Genomic DNA, 21,587 nt, shown 5'->3' with positions numbered 1-21,587 from the left:
CGCAAGAACAATATCTCGCCCCCGGCGGCGCAGGTCCGAAGACGGCGTGACGGGTACGAATCAGTGGCGTAGCTAGGTCGTCTGGCACCCGGGGCCCATAGGTCTTCTGTCACCCCCCTCCCCGGGTGTAGCCGGCGGAAAGAGGGGTGTCTTCAGACGTATATGACACCCCCCCCCCCCTCCCTCACTGGCCCCTTGCACCCGGGGCCCACGGCCCCCCGGCCCCCCCTGTTGCTACGCCACTGGGTACGATGACGTAGTTCACAGGAGATGTGCGCTCGATGATGCGGTAAGGGCATTGTACTTGGGCACTAGTTTCGAAGAGAGACCAGTTGCATTGGCAGGAATTGACAGCCCCACAAGCGCGCCAGGAACGAAAGTGGGCTTGCTGCCCTCCTGGTGCTTCTGGGTCAGTTGAAGTTAAGGGCCCTGCGAGTTCCCGGCACTCCTCAGTATGACTCGCAGTGCCAGAAACGGGCGAACACTCGAATGCACCAGGCCGGTAAGGGAGCATTGTGTCGACAGTGTGCGACGAGTGGCGGCCGCACAATAAGAAAATATTCCTAGCACCCACAGTAGGGGTCAGCACGGAAGCATGGGCAGATTTCGGGACGGAGACTTCGAAATGTTACCAGTAACCACTGAGTAATAATTACGCCGTTGAAGCAGATAATCGCGAATGGCGAAATGGTGAGCTCGACGACGCCGCGTGCGAGTTGTCGGTTGTGCTGACGAATCGGAGAGAAAGTCGATAAGTGACGCAATCCATGGTCCTTGCGATACTCGGAGACGATGGCTCCAATGTCAATGGACGAGATGGTATACTGAGACATTGGGAACAGGAAATGTTGTCGGGCAAGGAAGAACGTGACAGGGCGTCGGCGTCAGAATGCTGGCGTCCGTTTCGGTACACGACGTGGATGTCGAAGTCTTCTTGCAGCCGAAGTGAGCAAGGCGGCCTGAGGGATCTTTCAATGATGTGAGCCAACAGACGGCATGATGGTCTATGATGGCATTTATTATTGTTATTAATCCTCTTGAGCGCGTTTGCTACTATTCCGAGTTCCGAGTTCCCACTATTCACAGCGCATCTTATTTTGTTGTAGCGCAAGCTGAACATGGACAACAGAAAGGCACATCTGACGCATCTCTTGTCCTTGTTCAGCTTGCGCTACAACAAAGTAAGGTATGCCGTACCGACAAGCCCGTATAGTTATCCTCATCGACTTACAGCCCTGCTGACCGGTTGCGCCTAAAGGACCTGCGAAGGGTTGAAGGAGTTCGTGACGGGAAAATAAAATAAGTGGGAAACCCGCCGGTGCAGAGGGAACGAATGCCTTAAAGCTCACATTGCAATTAAGGTGCAACACTGACTTACCTCAGTGTGCTTCTTTGAGACAGCCTTTCAATGCGACTATATTTGTTCGTTATGGCACGACGACTCTTTTTCTGGCTTACAAATCGGATGTCCTCACTCACTCTGACCGGATGACGCCTTCCTTGACAGCCTTGGCCAGATGCAGAGCCATCCTGGACATCTGGTGCGTGGTGTTGTACGCGGCGCAGGATATTTGCTTCTTTAGGCTGGAACAGAGAAGTGAATGTGATGAACAGGCGAAGTTGGATTTATTTGTTATATTGACACTGATCTTGAGGCAGCAGGCAGGTGTGGAAAGAAGAAAGAAAAGAAAGCAACAACCTGACTTTGTTCTTTCTGTCTTTGTGTCTAGCTCACTTAAATCTCCAGTATGCTTTCTTGTCATCTCTTCTCTCAGCTGTATTTAGTGTATCTGCGACCCATCACTTCAATTCTCACTTTTTCACTTTCGTTACGCTTTCTTTCTTTAGTGCCTTCTTATGATCTTATTATTTTTTACAACGTACCAGTTATATCTGAAGATTAGTAACCGGCGCTCCTTAAAAGCGCCGGCATCTCTAAAATATCAACAAATAAAAATAAGCACAGCCATTAAGCGGAGCATTTAAAGAAATCACCAACTTGCTGAACGACAACCAAAATAGTTTTCTTACTCAACTGGCAGCACAAATATGAGGTAAGGTGAAATATTCAATAATCCAAAGTTTGTGCGATGTACAGTTCAAGGAGAGGTTAGAGCCAACGATTGAATTACGGGCAGTACTAATAGAGGATATGGAGTCAGTAACTCACCATCTCATGCCATCGAGAGTATGTGAGAACAAGACTGTGGCGCATTCAACAAATTGACGGGGGAAAGATATTACAAAAAGATGTTGCATCCTGTGGCGGAAAAAAATACATAACTACTGAAGATGTGCGAGACGAGAATTGAGCGACTTCCACCGATTGATGCGATCCTGTTGGACATCTGTTAGTTGCACTAATTTAAGTACATTTCACGAAAATAGGTCGGCAGACAGAAAAAAACGTAAAACAGGTGAGCACTGTGCAAAAATCACGCTGACTCAAATTCCATGCGTGCAGGAAGGAGGTTCGTGTACTTGAACGCCAACTTCCTTTGGAAATGTTTGCATTGTCGCTTGTGTTTCATTCTCAGTGTGCGTAGTTTCAATTAAAAATTTAGAGGACGCATAAGCTTCGCCTTTAAGAGTGGAACCCGATAGCATTCCAAGATTCCTGACTGCTTCTCACGCTTCCCGGCAAATGCAGATTACGTAACCGTAAAGTTTACCGGGACACGCTGGCAGCGAACGCTATGCACGAAGGCGAGCTTTCTCGTAGAAACGCGGCCTCTTGCGTGGACCGCGGAGGCGAGCGCCACCTGGATGGTGTTGTCGCAAGGAACCGAGCGCAGCGCGTCGCTCTATCAATGGCAGAAACGCTGGAAAAGGGGTTTATGTTTTGAGCTTCCGCTTAACAGAATGATTTTTCTGGCATATTCAAACTACAGTCCGACGCTATTATGCCTGCATGTTGTTTTTAGGTTGTACTTAACGATTTTTCTGGCCCATATTACTTCGAGGGATTGAATTAGTTCAGTAACGCATCTGCACAACGCGGAGGGCCTGCGTGGTTGTGGTTCGGGATGATCTTTCTATAAACGACGTCCGACGCAAGACGCCGACACTGGATTTTATGCGATACAGGGCCCTTAACGCTATCTCCTTAATACTATGTCTTATTCTTCTGAATCGTTGTTATAAGCTTTAAGGTAATATACTCCCCGAACATTACAGCGCAGCTCTAAGACACCCGATCCTGGTTTGAGCGTCAGCGCCCTACTGCGTAACCGCGCGAACGTGTTTGTGCCACTGCTCGCGCCTTCGCTGTCGTCGTGTTCTGCTTCTTCGTGGTTTGGGAGAGAGAAACAACGCGTAATTCTGCAGCCCATATGGGAGCACGGTGCAAATTCACAGCTGTTTCTGATGCCGCTTATCATTCCGGCGTAACAATAGTGCCACTCCCCCCCCCCCTCCCTCCCTTTCGCGCATGCGCTTACGGCACTGGCCCACTGCCAGACGGTTCGGTGATTTCGGTCTCGGTATGAAAACACGTATACAGCTGCGTTCAAATTTCGGATTGGGGAGTATCGTAATCGTTGAATATTTTGTATCCTCGTATCTACTAGAGTGTTTTAGCGATGCTGTAAAGGTATCAGTTTGCATGATGCCGGAACGTCGGTGAGAGAGAGAGAAAGAAAGAGAGAAAAAGATGTGACCAGCAACCCTGGTGGTACCATCTCGTGACGCTGACCTCAACTACAGCACACAGATCAGTAATTAAAACGACACCTGGTCTTCCCACCTGCTTGCGCACAGGCACCTTCACGGGCAACAATTATAGGGTATGTGATTCGTCTTATTTCGCCCACCTCCCTTTCGACGGGAACTATGACCCAGCGCAAAAACATTTTCCAAGACTTCGTAACTGTTGAAGGTATGTCACAAGACGGCTCTACCTGCGTTGTTGTTCACGTTATTGGTGTGCCAGTGTTCCGTAAAGTGTACTACATGGCCGACGCTCTGCTACTGCCAATCGCTACTGGTATAGACTTCTGCTGGACATTTAATGAACGTTTTCTGTGGTTCCGTTACGGCTGGGCAAGGCAAGCAGTATAAACAGTTCCGCAAATGAAAGAAGCGTTGGTACCAGTAGATATTGGTTATAAGAAATAGTTTTGGTTAGTCGCTGAGCCGTGGTGGTTCAGCAAGCAACATCACGCGCACTCACCAGTTTCCGCGCACGTTCGAAGTGGCAATCTCAGCACGCGCCAGACTGGCGCTCAACTTTTCGGGCAGCAGCTCGAGGTCGCCGCAGACGCAAAACTGCATTCCCCTGGCACGGTAGACGTCCCTGATTGAGTGGGCAAAGAGGAAACGTGGTTGGCAGGTTCAGGCGAGAACATTTGATATGACGTGTCCCACTGCTGTCAAACAAAGCTGAGGGTGCGTCATCATCATCATCATCATCATCATCATCATCATCAGCAGCAGCAGCAGCAGCAGCAGCAGCAGCAGCAGCAGCAGCAGCAGCAGCAGCAGCAGCAGCCTGGTTACGCCCACTGCAGGGCAAAGGCCTCCCCCATACTTCTCCAACAACCCCGGTCATGTACTAATTGTGGCCATGCCGCCCCTGCAAACTTCTTAATCTCGTCCGCCCACCTAACTTTCTGCCGCCCCCTGCTACGCTTCCCTTCCCTTGGGATCCACTGCGTAACCCTTAATGACCATCGGTTATCTTCCCTCCTCATTACATGTCCTGCCCATGCCCATTTCTTTTTCTTGATTTCAGCTAAGATGTCATTAACTCGCGTTTGTTGCCTCACCCAATCTGCTCTTTTCTTATCCCTTAACGTTACACTTATCATTCTTCTTTAAGCCTATCCCTTACGTGCGTAGGTGCACGTAAAGAAACAAGGTTAACACATTTAAGAAGGAGTGTCCACTATGGCCCACTCTTAAAACAGTGACGTCAACTACGCGTTCTGATAACAATCGCGGCAGAGATGTCGCACGAAGGTCTGCGGACTACGCTGAATGTATTCAAACATGCCAAATATGTCACTTATGCCATAATTACATACTCATATCACGAAAAGATATTACAGTCATATCTGAAACAGGTTGCTACGCTGGGCTAGTGGGTATTGTCCTCATTGCCCCCGCTGTGTCCACTACAAGCTATATTGATTTTAATGTCAATGAACTTTTCATTTCATTTCATTTAATTAAACTGTCAGCCTTCTTAAGGCTATTACAGCAGTAGAGAATAAAAACAACAAAAAGACACATAGAATGCGACTGAGTTGCAAGGTTTGACTCACAAAGCTTGTCTTAGAATGGAAAAGACATATGAAATACAACATACATGGGAAAATAATAAAGAACCCATTCACAATTTGGCACCGCGTCGTCATAGACACAATAAGAGTCGCACATGTAAAAAGAAATGCATACATATTAGGCAATTCCCTACGTGTTATTACAAAAAATTGGGCTTTTAGGACTTTCCAAAAAGGCAGTTAAAGACATTGAGTTTACAAGAGAGTCGGGTAACAAATTCCATTCTGTTCTCGCCCTAGGAAAGAAACTGAACTTGAAGCAATCATTGCGGGTGAGTGGAGGAGGAATGTGCATACCATGACGATGCCTCGTTGACGCATCCATAGGACGCTCAAAATAATCATCTGGTTCAATATCTACTTGATTGTGAATAACTTCAAAGAGGAATTTTGATCTGTCGTATATAGTTCTGAGCTGAAGTGGAGGTAGATTAGCTAATTGACATAACTCTGTTGGAGAAGGGATGCGACGATATTTATTAAATATAAACCTGGCAGCTAGCCTCTGTGTGGTATGAAGAACTTTATTTAGATTCTGAGGGATCAGTCTCGAACTGATGCGGGCCGCGCCCCTCACGTCGGTACAGAGAGGCCGAGCCCCTCTGCAGTCACACGGACCCGCTGGACAGCCCTGAGTTGGTCCGCCAGCACTTTACTGTGCAGCATCCGCTGCCACCACTGTTCACCTCGAGAACCATCACCGGCCAACGCCTGTATTCGGTCAAGTTTAGAACAGTTAGTTATGGGGTGTGTGGGTCCCAAACAATTTTAGCATATTCAATCGTTGATCCAACTAGAGTTTTGTAAGCAAGACATTTAATTTCAGCGGTTGCCCGATTGAGGTTCCGCCTCAAAGTCTACAGGACCTTAACCGATTTGATGCACACATTTTCTGTGTGTTTATTCTAGCGTAAATCTGATGTAAAAGTTAAATCCAAGTATTTGTGTTTCTCAACGTTCTCAAGTTTCCTGTATTATTATGTATAATCACATTGTTTGGTTTTACGTCCAAAAGCCACATAGAAGTATGAGAGACGCTATTGTGAGGGAAGGGGAGAGTGGGGGAGGGGAGTAGGGCTGTGGAATAAAAGTGATTACTTGGGGTTCCTTTCCACATGAATCTGAGTACACACGAGCGTTCTTTTTTTGTATTCTGCTTCCATCGGAATACAAACGTCGCGGGAAGGAGTCGAAAAAGCGACCCCTTGCTCACCAGCAGGGCGCCATAGTCAATGACTCCACGTGGCACGTTTTAAAGCGACAGCGATAAGAAGCCCGTGTCGCAGAAAATCCGGCGCCCGATGCACACTATACTGGAGACCTGCGGCGACCAGCGCCCGTGGACAGATGCGAAAACAAAAGGGTGAGACAAAAAAGTTTGCGACGTTTCACTTCGGGAACACGGGTGACGCGCAAGCGTAGAGTGCCGTAGCACACACGAAGCTATCGGCCCTTTGTGCGGCTAGACGCCTACGCTGTCCGCATCGCGGATCTTATTAAAGACAGGGAGCTCGCGTGGCCACGCCAACGCAGCAGCCGCCGGAGAAGAATTCCCGTGTGTAAACGTTCGCTTATTAACTAAATTGACTAGCATGGTGTCAGCGCGCACAGGCAAACATGAACTCATATCACTCGACGACCGCTGACGTTCACTGTCAAAACGCTCGCGTGAGGAATCGCGGCAGCAGCGGTGAGCGAAGTGTCCTTCGTGCTGTCTATCGCTTCAACGCAAACTGAGCAGCGAGAACAGAGCGTACGCAAAGGTACGAGCCATCGGCCCATCCAAACTGTGCCCTCGAAGCAGATCACTTTCATTTAACCCTATGAGAGCGATATTGTACGCGACGGCTTTGAGCGACGGCTTTGAGTGACGAAACGGGCCGTCGCGCGAACAGATCGCTCGTTCGTGTCGATCGATCGCTTGTTTCTAGAAATCTAGAATTCGTCGCTAGTCGCCCGGAAGTGCTATGAGCGACCGGCCAATAGCGCAAAGCGAAAACTAGATTTACATCAATCCAGTACGACCAATTCTCGCATAGTACGAGCAAACGTATAACTTGCCACGTGCAAGAATAATAATATGATATAAGACCTTCAGAAATAGTTTATGCTGCTCTTTACTGTAGAACATATCAACTTAGATTAATATAGCACGCGTCATGTCAGTTTTGGCGCGTGTTTGCTGTCCTCGTACCACCAACACCGGGGAGACATCGCTCAAAGTTGTCGCTCGCGTGGGGTGCGACTTGTAGGCGACGAGCGAGCACGACAGCCATTTCCATTACGTCGCTTGTCGCCATCGTGCGCAAAATCGCTTGCATGGGGTTTATACTTAAAGCCCACGCGACCACGCGCGGCTGAAGCGTAACGCCCCCCTCCCTGCCCTCCCCCGGTGCCATGCGCGCGACGGAAGACGGCGCGCTTCCTCACCCGTTTCCTCCCTTGCGCACGCGGGGCTGAGCCGCCATCTTCAACTCACCTTCGCACGCTTTCACTGGCATACACCGCGTACGGCGCGCGACCACGATGTTGCCACACGACGAAGCCGGTACGCCCGTATCGCAAACAAAACCTGCAACAACTGCTAGAGGAGGTCAACACAGCGCGCCTCCGCCTGCATTCCTCCTCCGTGGCGCTTCACCTCGTTTCTCCTTCTTTTTACTAAGTTCAGCTAAATAAATGCTTTTTATGTGATCTGCTATTTTTAGAAAGATATGTGGATTCACCTGATCATGCTGCCTATAATTCTTCTGATAAGACAAACACATTTTCAAGGTTCCTTCGAGTTCGTCTTAAATGTACTCGACTGTATTTAATATTCGATTCGGTTCGCTACTGGCACTATTCGATTCGTATTCGGTCTCAGAAGTCGCTATTGCACTATGCAGGATAGGACTCGCGTCCTATCTGGCAATATATTGGCAACAATAAGTGAATGGCCCGGGCAAGGCTTCAAAAATCACTGTTACCACTTCACTTTCTTCTTTGTAATAATCTAAGCCTTTTGATAGAGAGAAAAAAAGAATTTTCTTAGGAAAGACTTGCGTCATGTAATATGCCTTCGGGGCACATCGCTCACATATTTCAATGTGACTCCAAGCAGAAACACCGTACTACACCGTTTATAGACAACGAATACTGCCCTGCCTAAGTGTCAAATACTGTGCTGTCAACAGACGCAGAAGAATAATTTACCATTAATTGTCTGCTTCCTTAGATATGCGATTCAGAGTGTCATGGAAAATATGAGCCGCCATGTCAGAATAACCACTATACAGTTGCGGATTTTCGCCCTGTAAATCTATAGTATATCCGCGAAAATATACTATATATAGTGTATTTTCGCGTCATACTTCCTTTATGGTTCTTAATGTGAAGATTCAGTGAGGTATACATTGAAGCACGCATTCAGAACATAATGTAAACATTCACCTGCGAGCCGTTATTTCTTTCTAATTGTGCGTCGTCAAACATTCACGGCGAAGGTCTAACACTGCGGCGGCAAGAGTCGCTTGTGTACATCACAGTGCCTATTCAGTCGCTAGCAAGTACACAGCGAGCCAGCGAAGCGCTAATTGCTGAATTTCCAGCTACTGACACGTTGTCCACAATCTCGACCAGCCTCCGATTCGCCTGGTCCAGAGCAGAGGTCACCTCGAACGTGTGGCGGCTGAAGTTGCGCACGCTGAGCACGATGACGCTTACCACATCCACTCCGGCACGAAACCACCATTCCCGCATCTGAGAGAGAGAGAGAGAGAGGGAGAGAGAGAATGAAAGGCGCTGTATTGTCATATAGAAGGCGGTAGTTTATTGAGAACTAGAGAGGTTTACCTGGCTGTACGCCTGCAGCATGCCATCCCAAATTATAAGTATGAGAAGGGAAATATAAATACGCGCAACGCACACACACAAAATATGCACTAAAGAAAAGCACGCCTGACAACGTAACGTGAAAAAAAGTAATTAAAGTGCGGCAAATCGGTTCTGCCGAAGCCAGAAATACGGAGGAAGGTTGGTCAAATGTAAAAAGAAACGGTCGTCAACGCATATGTAGCACGAAGCTGCTTGTAGACACCATGTTATCTCGCTGGGACCATTTTGTCGAAGGGAGGTTAACTCCTTCGTATATTGCATGCTGGACGCATAGGTGGTACCAGTTCACCTCAACGACAGCTCAACGACAGCTCAACGACAGCTCAACGACAGCTCAACGACAGCTCAACGACACCTCAACGACAGCAGCTCAGCTCAAGGCGTGACGCAAAAGTGCATTCAGCGCAAACTATGTAGGACGCTGTTGTGTAGCGCGAAAAGTTTGCAAGTTAATTAGGACAGTGTTTTCGCTCGGTACAATACGACGAATGAATCCCGCCTGCTAGCTCTGCCCTCGAGAGAGGCGTCAGGGAAGCGGGGCCACAGCACACGCCAGTTCTGTGCACTACGTCTGTACGCCAATCGTTCAGCTCAATGGCGACAAGACACAGGAGACGAAGACTATAGTGCACGGATGTTGTCGTGGTTCTTTTTCTTTTTTTGAAAGCCATAGAGTTCTATTGAATTCACTGCGAGAGGATAAGTCGGCCTTCATGTGCAGCCTCAATCGGAGCTGTCAGTTAGAAGGGGGACGTAGAATAAGACACATACAGAGACATTGTAAGGACACGGGAAGCGCCATCTGTATCGACTTTGTACCAGGTCATCACAATTCACCTGTGTACTGCATACAATACCTCGAAGACATGCACAGAATCGCAAGCCACATTGGCTCGCGTCCCGGAGAGTCAAGTTGCTGCGCGCATTGTGCGCGACTTAGCAAGGTGTACTGAACGCGGCCCTGGCCTTTTACCTCCCTTTGCTGACCGCCCTTCAGGTGACGACAGACTACACTAGAGAGCAACGCTGCCCGGTCGGCAGTAATTTCATTCTCTTCTTTTCAAATCGAAGCTTTCTTTCTGAACTCCCCCGAACTTCCTTGACCATGGTTGCTGCTTCTCTCTTGCCGAATACAGCTCAAGCGCAAGGTAGCATTACCCTGCTTACTATCCTTGCATGGTGTCCTGACTGGATTTGAAAATTATAACAGCGCTAAAACATGCAACCACAAAATAACAAGGATGAGGCACAAGCGATGCTCCATGAAATTGTAGCACCAACTGAAAAGGAAACTGCCGTGTCTAAAGCCTGCAGCAACATGGTTATTGACGTGAATGACGAAACTGAAGACAACTATCATCTGATGTCATTGCCTTGGACTTGAGAGCCGCGCCCAAGGCACAAGAAAGACAAATTAGAAGTAGCTCTTGCAATCGCAGTGATACCGAATGAGACTTTGTACAGTGGGCAGGGCATGCGAACGATGAAAATAACAAAACGTGGTCTGACAGCGTCTCTTATAAACAGTCCAGGTGCTCTCGAAGAACTCATTTTCACCGAAGAGTCACGGTGCCGTCCAGTCAAAGGAACGCGTACACATTGCAGTGATGACTACGAAGGGTCACGAATGAACCGAAGCCAAATGTATTCCGGCCAGTACTGGTGCCGACAACAGAAGGCCGACAGTTGTTGTGTTATCAGCGTAGAAGAGCGTCACCCACTGATCTGTCTCTCCCTGTCGCAACTGATAGCTTGATAACGAAGACATCCTGCATGCCAGAAGTAATCATCAAAGGACCAAAGCATCCAGTGAGAAAGCAATATATGCAGATATCCAGCAACGCAAGAACCGGAAGGCATCATGCAGCAACGCCCACAACACGCCAAAGCCTGAGCGTCTATATAAGCTCATCGCAGAGCAAAGACATCATAAGGTACCCTCTTTGTGGTATTCTTTACTTATGATGCAGGGTGAAGCAAATATTTAAGGGCATTGCCAGAAGGAGACCAAGCACTGACTACGTAATATCTTGGGTCATCGCCTTCACTGGCCGGCAGGTAAATTGCTACGGCACAAAACGCTGCGCCGAATATGATCGGTTGCACGGCGTTTTGTTTAAAACCGCTTCACGAAAACTTCGCCTCTCGGATTCCGACATGTGGGTCGTATCCACATTTATTTATTTTGCTATTTCAATACACAACCCTTTGCTGCGGCGCACCCACCTGGACGCACATGTGCACCCCGACGTCGTACGCCCGGCGCAGGTCGGTGCCGGTGGCCCTCGAGAAGCGCCGGTGACCGTCCGGCACCATGAGCACGTGGCGCGGCACCACCCCCAGTGACACCAGCCACACCACCGCCCTCTGGCAGCTGGCGACGAGGTCGCGCCACAGCGGACTCGCCCGCTGCTCCAGTTCTTCATTCGACGGAATCTCGGCTCCGTCGTCCTTCCTGACGCCCTGGGTCCCTTCGGCGGGCATCGCTGTTCGTCGGGAAACGCAATCTTTTTTTTACTTTATTGCCGAACTTTGACAAAGAAAGAACAGCAGTAGAAACGCAATGCAGTCGCACAAAATCGTTGGACGCGCAGAATACGTCCTGCTCCTTCTCCGTTGGGAGAGTAAAAACTGCACCGGCTGACATTTTTTTTCCTTTTTTTTAATGCGTTAAACGTTTACCTCATTACCATCAGCATAGGGAGTCACTTGCTAGAGCCGTATGTAACGAGAATGTCTAAGAGAATTATAGCTTGTGCTTTGCAACCTCACTACCTACATGCCTTAATTTATTACCGCTGTGTAGAGGAAAAAAGGCATTAATTATCATGCATAAGCCACCTGGACTGACGGCACGGTTTTTTTCCGCCGCGCATGATGCAATTTCAGCTCAATTTAGCTGCCTGCGCGGCGTTTGCAGACGCGTATTCTGCTGTACACTTGTTGCATCCCTTGTTTCAAGCTTGAGCGGTCGAGTTTGCGTAAGCTCGCTCTGCCATATATAGGCGTAATATATTGTACTCAAACCGGTGCTCATCAGGAGCTATAAGGTCATGCAAGTATGCGAGTCGTTTCATAAAATTTGCGCTGACTATAGGTCGGCGCGCCATACTTTTTGACAAGTATAGGGATTAGAAATGGTGTGACGAGGCTCGGCTAACCGAGGCAGAAGGGCACCCAACACCTTTGACCAGGGCGGAACATGTCTGTGCACATAGGAAGCACAAGCGCAGAAGCCTCAACCATATATGCGAGGGGGCCACACAAGCGATGTTTAAAAATTCCGTAAAACATAAAAATTATCACCCTGTGTAACTTTTTTACACGCGTCGAGCCACTTAAATTTGTGGAATCTCGTTGGTCAATCTGCGGAAACATACTACACACACAAAATCGCTTTAAGGCGAATAAAGTAAACTGATAATTACAGCCTCACGTCCTTGCTCGGACGAAGCGTAATTAATACTTCCAACACGACTCTGCCAAAATCTTCATATTTTGTTTTTAGGGAAATTACCTTCTTTCCGTCAGGCTGACAGAGATTTTGATCTCTGACGTACATAGAGAACAAACAAATAGACATACAGGCCGCAACGAAACAAAGGAAATTGGCGCGAAGCTCTCCTTTCCCACTTCGCATACAAGCGGGTTTGTGTTAGTGCTCTCTTGCAGGTCCGCAGGACGCGCGGAGATTTTTGGCCGAATGACGGAGCACAACCCGCGAAGTGTGCCGTGTTTACGAAGCACCTTATTTCTGCCGCGTTTATCTTGGAAGCTTCTATTCATTTTTAAAGCACTTGGACAGCGCTCGTACACACCAGTGCCGAGCAATAATAATGAATAATATTCATATAGCAACCCGTCGTTAATGACAAATATTCGCAGGTAAGAATTTCGCCATCTTGTGAACGTAGTCGCTTTGAAATTCCTAACTTGTCGTTAAGTCTCGGGCTTCGGTTCAAATAGTCCGCAGATATAGTGGGGTAGCATAAAGAAAATAATAATAATAATATTTGGGGTTTTACGTGCCAAAACCTCATTCTGATTATGAGGCACGCCGTAGTGGAGGACTCCGGAAATTTTGACCACCTGGGGTTCTTTAACGTGCACCTAAATCTAAGCACACGGGTGTTTTCGCATTTCGCCCCCATCGAAATGCGGCCGCCATGGCCGGGATTCGATTCCGCGAACTCGTGCTCAGCAGCCCAACACCGTAGCCACTGAGCAACCACGGCGGGTAGCATAAAGAAAATAACTTCCAGGTACCACCAATCGTTACTTTTGTTGATGTGTTGTGAAGTGGATCAACTGAAGCTGGCCAATTTCTCAATCAGCCAAAACTAAAGTAAAAGTCTAACGTCTTTGCTTTTATTCACACATTCCGTACTGCAAAAAGACTGACCTCCGCACAGTGCGAATGTGTCGATCTGCAGAAGCAATTTTCATTCACAATTGAAATTTGTACATAATGAACGAACATGGATTCCAGAAGACGCAAACCGATGCCAAAATTACCCATCATGGGCAGGTCACAGGGAACTTGACTATCACGTATCTTGTGACGGTGACACATTTTGTGGCTTACAGAAAGAAGGTAGAGTACAATACATGTAATTCATTGACAGAATGAGAAGCCCGGTGGGTGAGAAGTAAGGAGCCACAGGATTTTAAGCTTGCTACGTGCATCTGCATGAACAGGAAGCAGCCCATAATTGCTCTCATTATTTCAACTACATGACGAATGAGGCAGCATACTTTTATAGCGCTTACAATCGCATATAATCTGCCTGTCGTCATACTTTGCGTCATATTCATATATAGAGAAAATCACAGCGAGTATTAGGACGCTATTTCTGACTCTACAGCAACGCAAGTAACCAACCATTAATTTAAAAAAAACTTAATAGCACTTTTCATCGCAAGGGGGTTAGCAGTTCCTTCTTAATTAGCACTAAATAGTATTCGCTTGTGTTACCGGTATTATTAAATACATTTTGCCGGCAAAACAAATAACGCTGCGTCTCGTCTATGATAGAGGTTCTCAAAAACTAGCACACACCGAAGCTGAGCCTAAAGCAAGTTAGCTGAGCGTATGGTACCGTCTACGCTCCAAAATTCAGATGAAATAGACAGCTCAACCTTCTTTAGTACGACATCATAGCAGTGGTGCATCAAAACGCAACAAGGAATTACGTGCGCGCATCCTTTTGCCGTCGTTGTTCTTGAAATTTGACAAAACATCACGGCTGTGCCTTTTTTTTCTTTGCTTTAACCTTCCCTGTATGTGTCGACAAAGAGCGCACAAAATGACCCAAAACAGATGCACTCAAACCCTTCAGTACAAGTATTTCACCGACAGCGGATTGGCTGCCGTCATGACGAATGGGTCGAGCGACACTGCTCCTGTGTCAGTCCACTCAGGCTTGCACAGAAATAGTTTACTGATGCAAAATGAATACCTGCTCAGACAATGAAACGAAATTATTGTACTTACCTGCTGTCACTGGGAAACCTGAAAAACTTCGCAGGATTGGGATTGCCGGTGTTGGATCACCACAGAGCCGCACAACACATGTGATGCCCCGATTTCACCATCTTCGTCTAATGCTTCGTTCACCTGGTTTCCTGCGCCTTCCGTTCGTTGCACGCCTTCTCAAGCTTCTCTGTCTTATCTCTCACACCTTCAGACTAGGGACGACAATCGAAGCAGATGACCAAGCGCGATGCGACTTGTGATACCGCTGAGCGAGTGGAAAGGGTGAGCGGAGGTAAGTTCGACGGACGCACAAAGACAATCACTTCCCTCGCGTCGCCAGATTTAAAATTCACAAAAAGAGGAATATAAAAAAAATAAGTTAGGATGTCCGGCAACCGCTTGGAGCGCGCATGTTCCTTGAAACCGAAACTATAGCACTCGCCTTCCGGGGGTTGGTAAAACTGCAACAGCTGACTCTTTTTTTTCTTTTTTTTAAATACGTGAAACGTCTTTGATTCCGGGGAGCATAGGGAGTCGCTTGGGAAAACCATATATAACGAAAACATGTAATAGTAATACAGCTTATATCTTTGCAACCGTACTACCCACGTGCCTCACCTTGGCATTGTTGTGTATATGAAAGAAGCCATTACTAGATCATGTTAGAGTCATGTGGACTGATGGCGCGGTTCGTCCGCAATGCAGGATGCAATCTGAGCGAAATTTAGCCGTGTGCATGGCGTTTGTAAACAAGTATCCTGGCTGTACGCTTGTTTACTCGAGCTGGAGCGGTCGAGTTTGCCTGAGCTCGCTCTGTCCGTATGTAGGTGTTAATACATCGAACTCAAACCGGTGATCATTAAGAATTATAAGGCCTAGTGTGCGATATAAGACAAGTGTGCGATTTGTTTGAGAAAATTCACGCTAGCTATAGGCTGTAGCGCCACTGCGTTGAACAAGTGTAGGCTCCAGAAATGGTGAGATGAGACTCAGGTGACCAACACGGAAGGATCTCCAACCCCTTTGGCCACGGTGAAACATGTCTGTGGGCATGGGAAGCGCAAGCGCAGAAACCTCAACCATCTATGCGAGGGGGATAATTTCTGTCCCCTGTAGAGCCCAAATATCCTGTGCAGATTTTGCTCACTATTTGTGCAAAGGACATACAATGAGCGATCACGATCTCAAGTTTAGGCCGTAAGACCCCCATAAGCTGTCACATAAGTTAAGCATAACATAAGCTAAGCATTCGAATTTTCTACTGCGTGCATATTGTAAGTTGGGCATTTGGTTACGCCATTTCTGTACCCTGTCGCCCTTACACCCTCCGCAGCACACACAGGGTGTTTCAAGCATCCTGCTGCGGCCGAGACTCTGATAAAACCTGCCCCATTTTCTTTAGCGCTACTGCGGGTTCAGTCACTGCTGCGTTGACCCTTCACTGTGCACGTGGGTCGCTTTCATATCTTGCGAAAGACCAGATTGGTGTGGTAACGAAAAATAAGCGGAAAGGAGACGTAACACTCCCGTGTGTGATGCCCGGTGGACAACTCCGCTATACTTTTCCGACGCGCTGTGCCCATACTGCGCATAGTTGGTACGAAAAGGCCGTACCGACGCTGTAGACGGGTTTGCCCTCCTGGAGTATTCTAAACCACCTGGGTCGGCAAATTCGTAACCGGGAGGACGGAATATCGTAGCGCCCCATAGTTTGCGTACGGGGTGATCCTTTTCCAGTTTTACGGGATTTTTAACAACAGCCTGTTGCAGATAACACAACCATGGTCCTTCAGATGGACTATTCGAAGAGGCAGACATTGATTGCACGAGAATTGTCAACACATATCTGACTAATAAAGAAAATTGACTGATTAACTGCTAAGTTAATTACTTTATGGAATATATGCGCCAATTTACGAAATCCTGCAGGTGAGTTTGCAAGGCGTACCCAGGCAAGGCGTAACCAAAGTTTTCTGTGGGGCCTGGGAGGGGCCCTTTCACAGAACACTCGTTTATGCAATGAGACACGAAACTTACTGGAACGCCCATGTCTTTCTTCTCGAAATTTGGGAAATATCTTGAAACTGGTCTAACACACACACACACACACACGCACACACTCACACACACACACACAAAATCGCTTTAAGGTAAATAAAATAAACTACAAATTACAGCCTCATGTCGTTGCTCGGATGAAGCATAATTGATACTTCCAACACGAGCCTGCCAAAGTCTTCATGTTTAGTTTTAAGTATGAATATGAATGAATAGAATTTATTGATTGGAAAGACAGAGAGGTCGACCTGAGCTAGTGCGCTCTAGTCTGCTACTCTGCACTGGGGAAGAGGGATGGGGAGTGAAAGTATTGGGATGGATGATGATGATAAGAGAAGTGGTGAGTGCTTATGTATACATGAGACAGTTGCCTCGCTAGAGCCGCTCGTCGAGCTTGGTGTCCTGCAGGAACTTCAACAATACTTTTGTTGCACGCACTGAAATTGCAGTTTTAAGTAAATTACCGTTGCTCCCATAAGGTTGACACAAACTTAGGTCTCTTAAGTACGCAGAAAACAACAGACAAAGAAACCGTAAGGAAACAAGGAAAGTAGCGCGAGTAACTGTTTTCCGCGATAGGGGATCAGCAATACATCGTCAACATCTGTTTCTCGTGGTACTGTACTCGTGGCACCGTTGCAAGGAACGCCTGCCACACGCTGTACTTTTTTGTGCGAAGCATATTACGAGGGCTCAACCCAGCTCCTCAGGCGCGGCGGTGTCGCCTTGAATACCACGTGACACCGTGACGTCACGACAGAGGAGAAGTGGCTTTGGCTCAACTCTTGCAAGATGGGCTAGGTGGGAATCGAACCAGGGTCTCCGGAGTGTGAGGCGGAGACGCTACCACTGAGCCACGAGTACGATGCTTCAAAGCGGTACAAAAGCGCCTCTAGTGAATGCGGTGTTGCCTTAGAAACGAGCTGTTTCTAAGGCTCAGGCGTGCGTCGCTTGCTCAGGCGCACATTTCGCTGCCGCGCTGAACGCTGCGTTGCTCGACGCTCACCGCGTCCAATGCGGGGCGTCCAAGGCGAAGCAGAGTAACGCATGAGTTGTTTCTTCGTCTAGCCGAACCAAATATAGCCAAGCAACAGCAGTTCACCAAGCTAAACAGTGGTTCAACAACTAAAATAAAGGCTAGTATGCTTCGCATCCTGGGCTTAACCTTACCTAAGCCACAGCCATTTTTTTTCGGAGCTTCATGTCTGACGGGGGCGACTTTGTAAAATGGCTGAATCCGACGCTTACCCGTTCCTGCTGTAATGTTCGTCCGGTCTCCTGTTGTCCGCGATGCCTGGAAACTGGCGTCGTCTTCGGGAGGTCGGTCGGTCGGTCGGCCTGGCCGCTCTCCTGGAGACGTCCTTTCCTGGTTCTTCTCTTTCGGCATAGCTTCCTCGTTGGCGTTACCTGTTTCTCCAATCCCGTAGTTCTCCTCCTCGCACCTCCCGCCCTCTTGCCACGCCCCTGCACAGGAATAGAGTATGGCCACGCTGGAATAGAGTTACTTTAGCGCTGGATAACGAAGCCGTGCGAAGGCGCACGCCACGCGTCACCGAAAGGAGAAGCCACGATCACATCGTGGCTTGTTTCCGTGAAAATCGGCTCTTCATAAACGTACTGTGGGAGAGGCACGATCGCACCGCGGAAGTCTTGTTTTTCGCCCCCAGAAGCGGGTATCAGGAGGCTGCGTCAGCGCGTATGGCCGCGTATTGTAGTAGGGAACGATAAGGAGACCGATGGTCGGCGAGCACCCCGCGTGTCGCCGGAAAGAGAGGGGGAAAAAAAGCGGAAAGGTTGTGTCACGTGACCCCGCACCACCGAAGGCAGAAAGAGAAATAAAACGAAAAAAAGAAGAAGAGCGAAGGAGAGAGAGAGAAAGGAGTCCTTTGAATTAAAAAAAAATTAATTGAAAGTATGCGAAAACCATGGAAGGTGGCTCGCCTTTTTTTTCCCGGGGAGTTGCATCGTCGCCGCTGTGATGAGCTCGGCCGTTGGAAAAATCAGATACTCCGGCGCCTTGTTCATTCTCTTTACTTCTACATTTATTTACTTATTTATTTATTTATTTATTTTTTATTTACTTATTTATTAATTAACACGAGGCAGAATGAAAGGAATAAAGCGCATAAACGCTCTGACATATTTATCCATTTATTTATCTATCCCTAGTGTAGTAGGTCAAGGACCTGTACAGAAGCACCTGTGCGCCGGCCTTTCCTGTGCAGAATAAAAAACGAAGCAAAAGCAGAAGAAGCAGAAGAAAAAACGAAATGCCACTTATAGGATACTATGCGTACATATAAATGCGTACATATAGACCGTTTCATCGGGCGAGGAGGATAGGGCGCGCGGAGAGCCTTTCCTCCTCTCTGGCTTGGGCGATCCGGCGCGGCGCTGCTTGAAAGTATTGCTGTCGCGTGCTGCGGAACGATTTCGAGATGTTTTAGATCTTACTTCATGAAATTTACGCCATGTTCGTTCACATAAGGTCGTCAGGGAAGCTTTTTGGTGCATCGGTAACTACTGTAGGCAGAAATATGTCTTGGGGGCGCAAAAACGTGACGCGCATAATCAGCCGCGGTGTACGCGCATTATCAGTCGCGGTGCGTGTATGTGTTTACTATTTTGCTTGTATCGATTTTCATTCACCGAAGAAAACCGGCGTCTCTGTATTACCAGCATTAAATGGTAAATCAGCTCACTGTCTGATCAATTGGCGTAGGGAGTAAAACAAAACATAAGAGCGCATGCTCGTGCACGGCCAACCTAAGGCAACCACGAAACATCTGAGCGGCAGGCGCTATCAAATATTTGTGATACAATGGCATCGTTCTCACGCGTTTCGAGTCTAGTATGCTTGAAATTATCATATGTCTACGCTAGCCTTGCTGCATGAGGCCCATGGCGCTGCTCAACACAGCGATCACTGCGGTTGGTGAGCCAGCACGATACATCTATTAGCTGTGTGCTTCGGCATTGCGTTTTTGGCCTGTATACAGTCATAATATATAAGAGGGTTCGCATAAAAAGAATGCGATGGCAATTTTTGAGCGCAAAATTTCTGTAATACGTGTGATTGCGTCGTAGAGAACTGAATGAACACAACCAAAAAAATAATTCGGTTATCATCGTCTTTCTCTAAAAAAGCAAGAGAAAACGGGCTAACGTCGCACAATGTTTATAAATTTATAACCGCTGATGCCGTATGCTTGGACCATGCGCTATATAGAACAAAGATATCTGTAATCCAGCACCTACTACTGCTTAGGACGCTCGCGAAGTTCGTAAACGGTCGCTTTGATGGACAAGCTTAATTCAGACTGTAAGCTATGCTGCTATTACTAGCCAAAACTATTTTATTCATGGGTGGAAACCTCATTCACCCAACCAAGTAGTCACGCAATTTAACCTGCAGCGAACAGTTTGAACGCTTGTCAAAGTATAACAGCACACAGCTCTTATAGTAGCAGAAGGGTACCTACGCTGTTACGATCGTCGCGTATGTTTCATGGCTCCTAAACCACAGCTTAGAAATATAGGATAGTACTGCAATAAAGTCACAGTAGTGATGGGAGCATTCAGAAATACACAACTGACCTCCGAGGCTGATTGTAGGCTCAAATGTGCGCGCACACATCGCGCTGCGTGTTCCGTCCACTTCATCGCCAGCAGATATTCCGGCCACGACGCCTTAAACCACTTCAGCACGTCTCACAGAACCGTTTACCACGTAGAAGACACGCGTCATACTAAACAGACTGCACGACCGCGAAAACAAACGCCAGAACCTACCGCCGAGCGTATGCCTGCCATGCAAAAGACCGCTTTCACCCAAGCCAGTACGGCGTTGCTCATAGGCGGCGCCACTGCGTTCACAATATGGCGGCGCTTACGAAAAAACGGTCTATACTATTACTGTACCTTATACATTTGCCTATACCTCCTGTCCGGAAGGTTCGTCTTTGCAGCTCCGCAGAACACTATGACCTCTGCAAGGGTTGAGTTTAAATGCTAACGATGGCGGGGCCGTCAAGCATAACGCTTGCAGACATAGTAGTTATCGCGAATAAAAATGAGCTTGTCGGTGGTTGCTGGATGAAGGCTTGCCCTTTTCGCCCGTACTATTGGACGTGCAGTCGAAAACACAACACCTGGTCGCCCGGTGTGCTTGTTGCAGGCACACAGAACACCTTTTTTTCGCGAGGCAGGCTAGGTGCGGCAGTTGTGTTTGCATTGCGGACCGATACCCCGAGATGTCTGACGCCTCTGAGCACTTCGGTCTGAACAGGATATGGCACTCGGACGCCAGATGGCTATACCATTCCAAATTCGATGACGAATGTCGCTTTGCGAGAATGGCGAGCGTGTTCCCGATGTCGTCGTGACACGCAGCGCGTTGATACTAGACATCTTTGCTCTTGACGTGCTTTTCAACTTGGCCTGTCAAGAGCTCGACACACGTCGTTCTTATCGTGATAAGGTAGTTCTCCACCACGGTCATGTTTTGGAAAGGTGGGTCTAGGAGGGCAGCAGTTACGCTACACTAATTTACTGGGAAACGGTGCTCAAATTTGTAGCGCATTCTTTCCTTCATGCAACTCGGCATTCGGTTGTCCTAGGTGCTCGCAGTGAGACACTCCTTTATCTCACTATCAAGCACTAGGAGCAAAGGCGCCGTCACGTCTTTTTCTTTAGAGAGGATTTCCCCAGTGATGCGCAAACCCTTAAGTAAATCTGCACCTCGTCCCACTGGGCCGCCACCAGCATCTCGTCGGTGAAGTGGGAAGCTAACTTACCAGAGCTCTGCGGTTTTGCAGCAGAGCTCTCGAACATGGCCAATATATTATGCCCATGAGTAGTGACGTCACCCTTTACTGCCGGAGGACGCCGCAGCG

General features: G+C 47.9%; 1 protein-coding gene and 1 long non-coding RNA gene across 4 annotated transcripts in view; one reads left to right on the top strand and one right to left on the bottom strand.

The window, feature by feature from the left end:
* The window catches only part of LOC139050083 (uncharacterized), a 25,765-nt gene extending 5,394 nt beyond the window's left edge, over nt 1–20,371 (bottom strand). Inside the window, exons 1-6 of one of the 3 annotated variants that reach the window (XM_070526284.1) lie at nt 20,290–20,371; nt 17,941–18,156; nt 11,385–11,644; nt 8,881–9,023; nt 4,172–4,294; nt 1,480–1,584 (exon numbers count right to left, since the gene is read on the bottom strand). In XM_070526284.1, coding sequence (XP_070382385.1) covers nt 1,480–1,584; nt 4,172–4,294; nt 8,881–9,023; nt 11,385–11,644; nt 17,941–18,156; nt 20,290–20,329 — 887 coding nt within the window. In that variant the 5' untranslated portion in view covers nt 20,330–20,371. Of the gene's footprint in view, nt 1–1,479; nt 1,585–4,171; nt 4,295–8,880; nt 9,024–11,384; nt 11,645–14,652; nt 14,774–17,940; nt 18,157–18,310; nt 18,400–20,289 lie in introns of those variants that run through there. The other 2 variants (XM_070526285.1, XM_070526286.1) reach the window with 2 other exon arrangements.
* Nucleotides 1–21,587, top strand: part of LOC139050086 (uncharacterized) — a 174,409-nt gene that overhangs the window by 38,174 nt on the left and 114,648 nt on the right. The gene's annotated exons all lie outside the window — the stretch shown is intronic.

Source organism: Dermacentor albipictus, chromosome 9 (assembly GCF_038994185.2).
Source record: "Dermacentor albipictus isolate Rhodes 1998 colony chromosome 9, USDA_Dalb.pri_finalv2, whole genome shotgun sequence".
In the NCBI taxonomy this organism is placed as follows: Eukaryota; Metazoa; Arthropoda; class Arachnida; order Ixodida; family Ixodidae; genus Dermacentor; species Dermacentor albipictus.
Note: the sequence above shows the minus strand (reverse complement) of the source record. Positions and strands in the feature narration are given on the sequence as shown.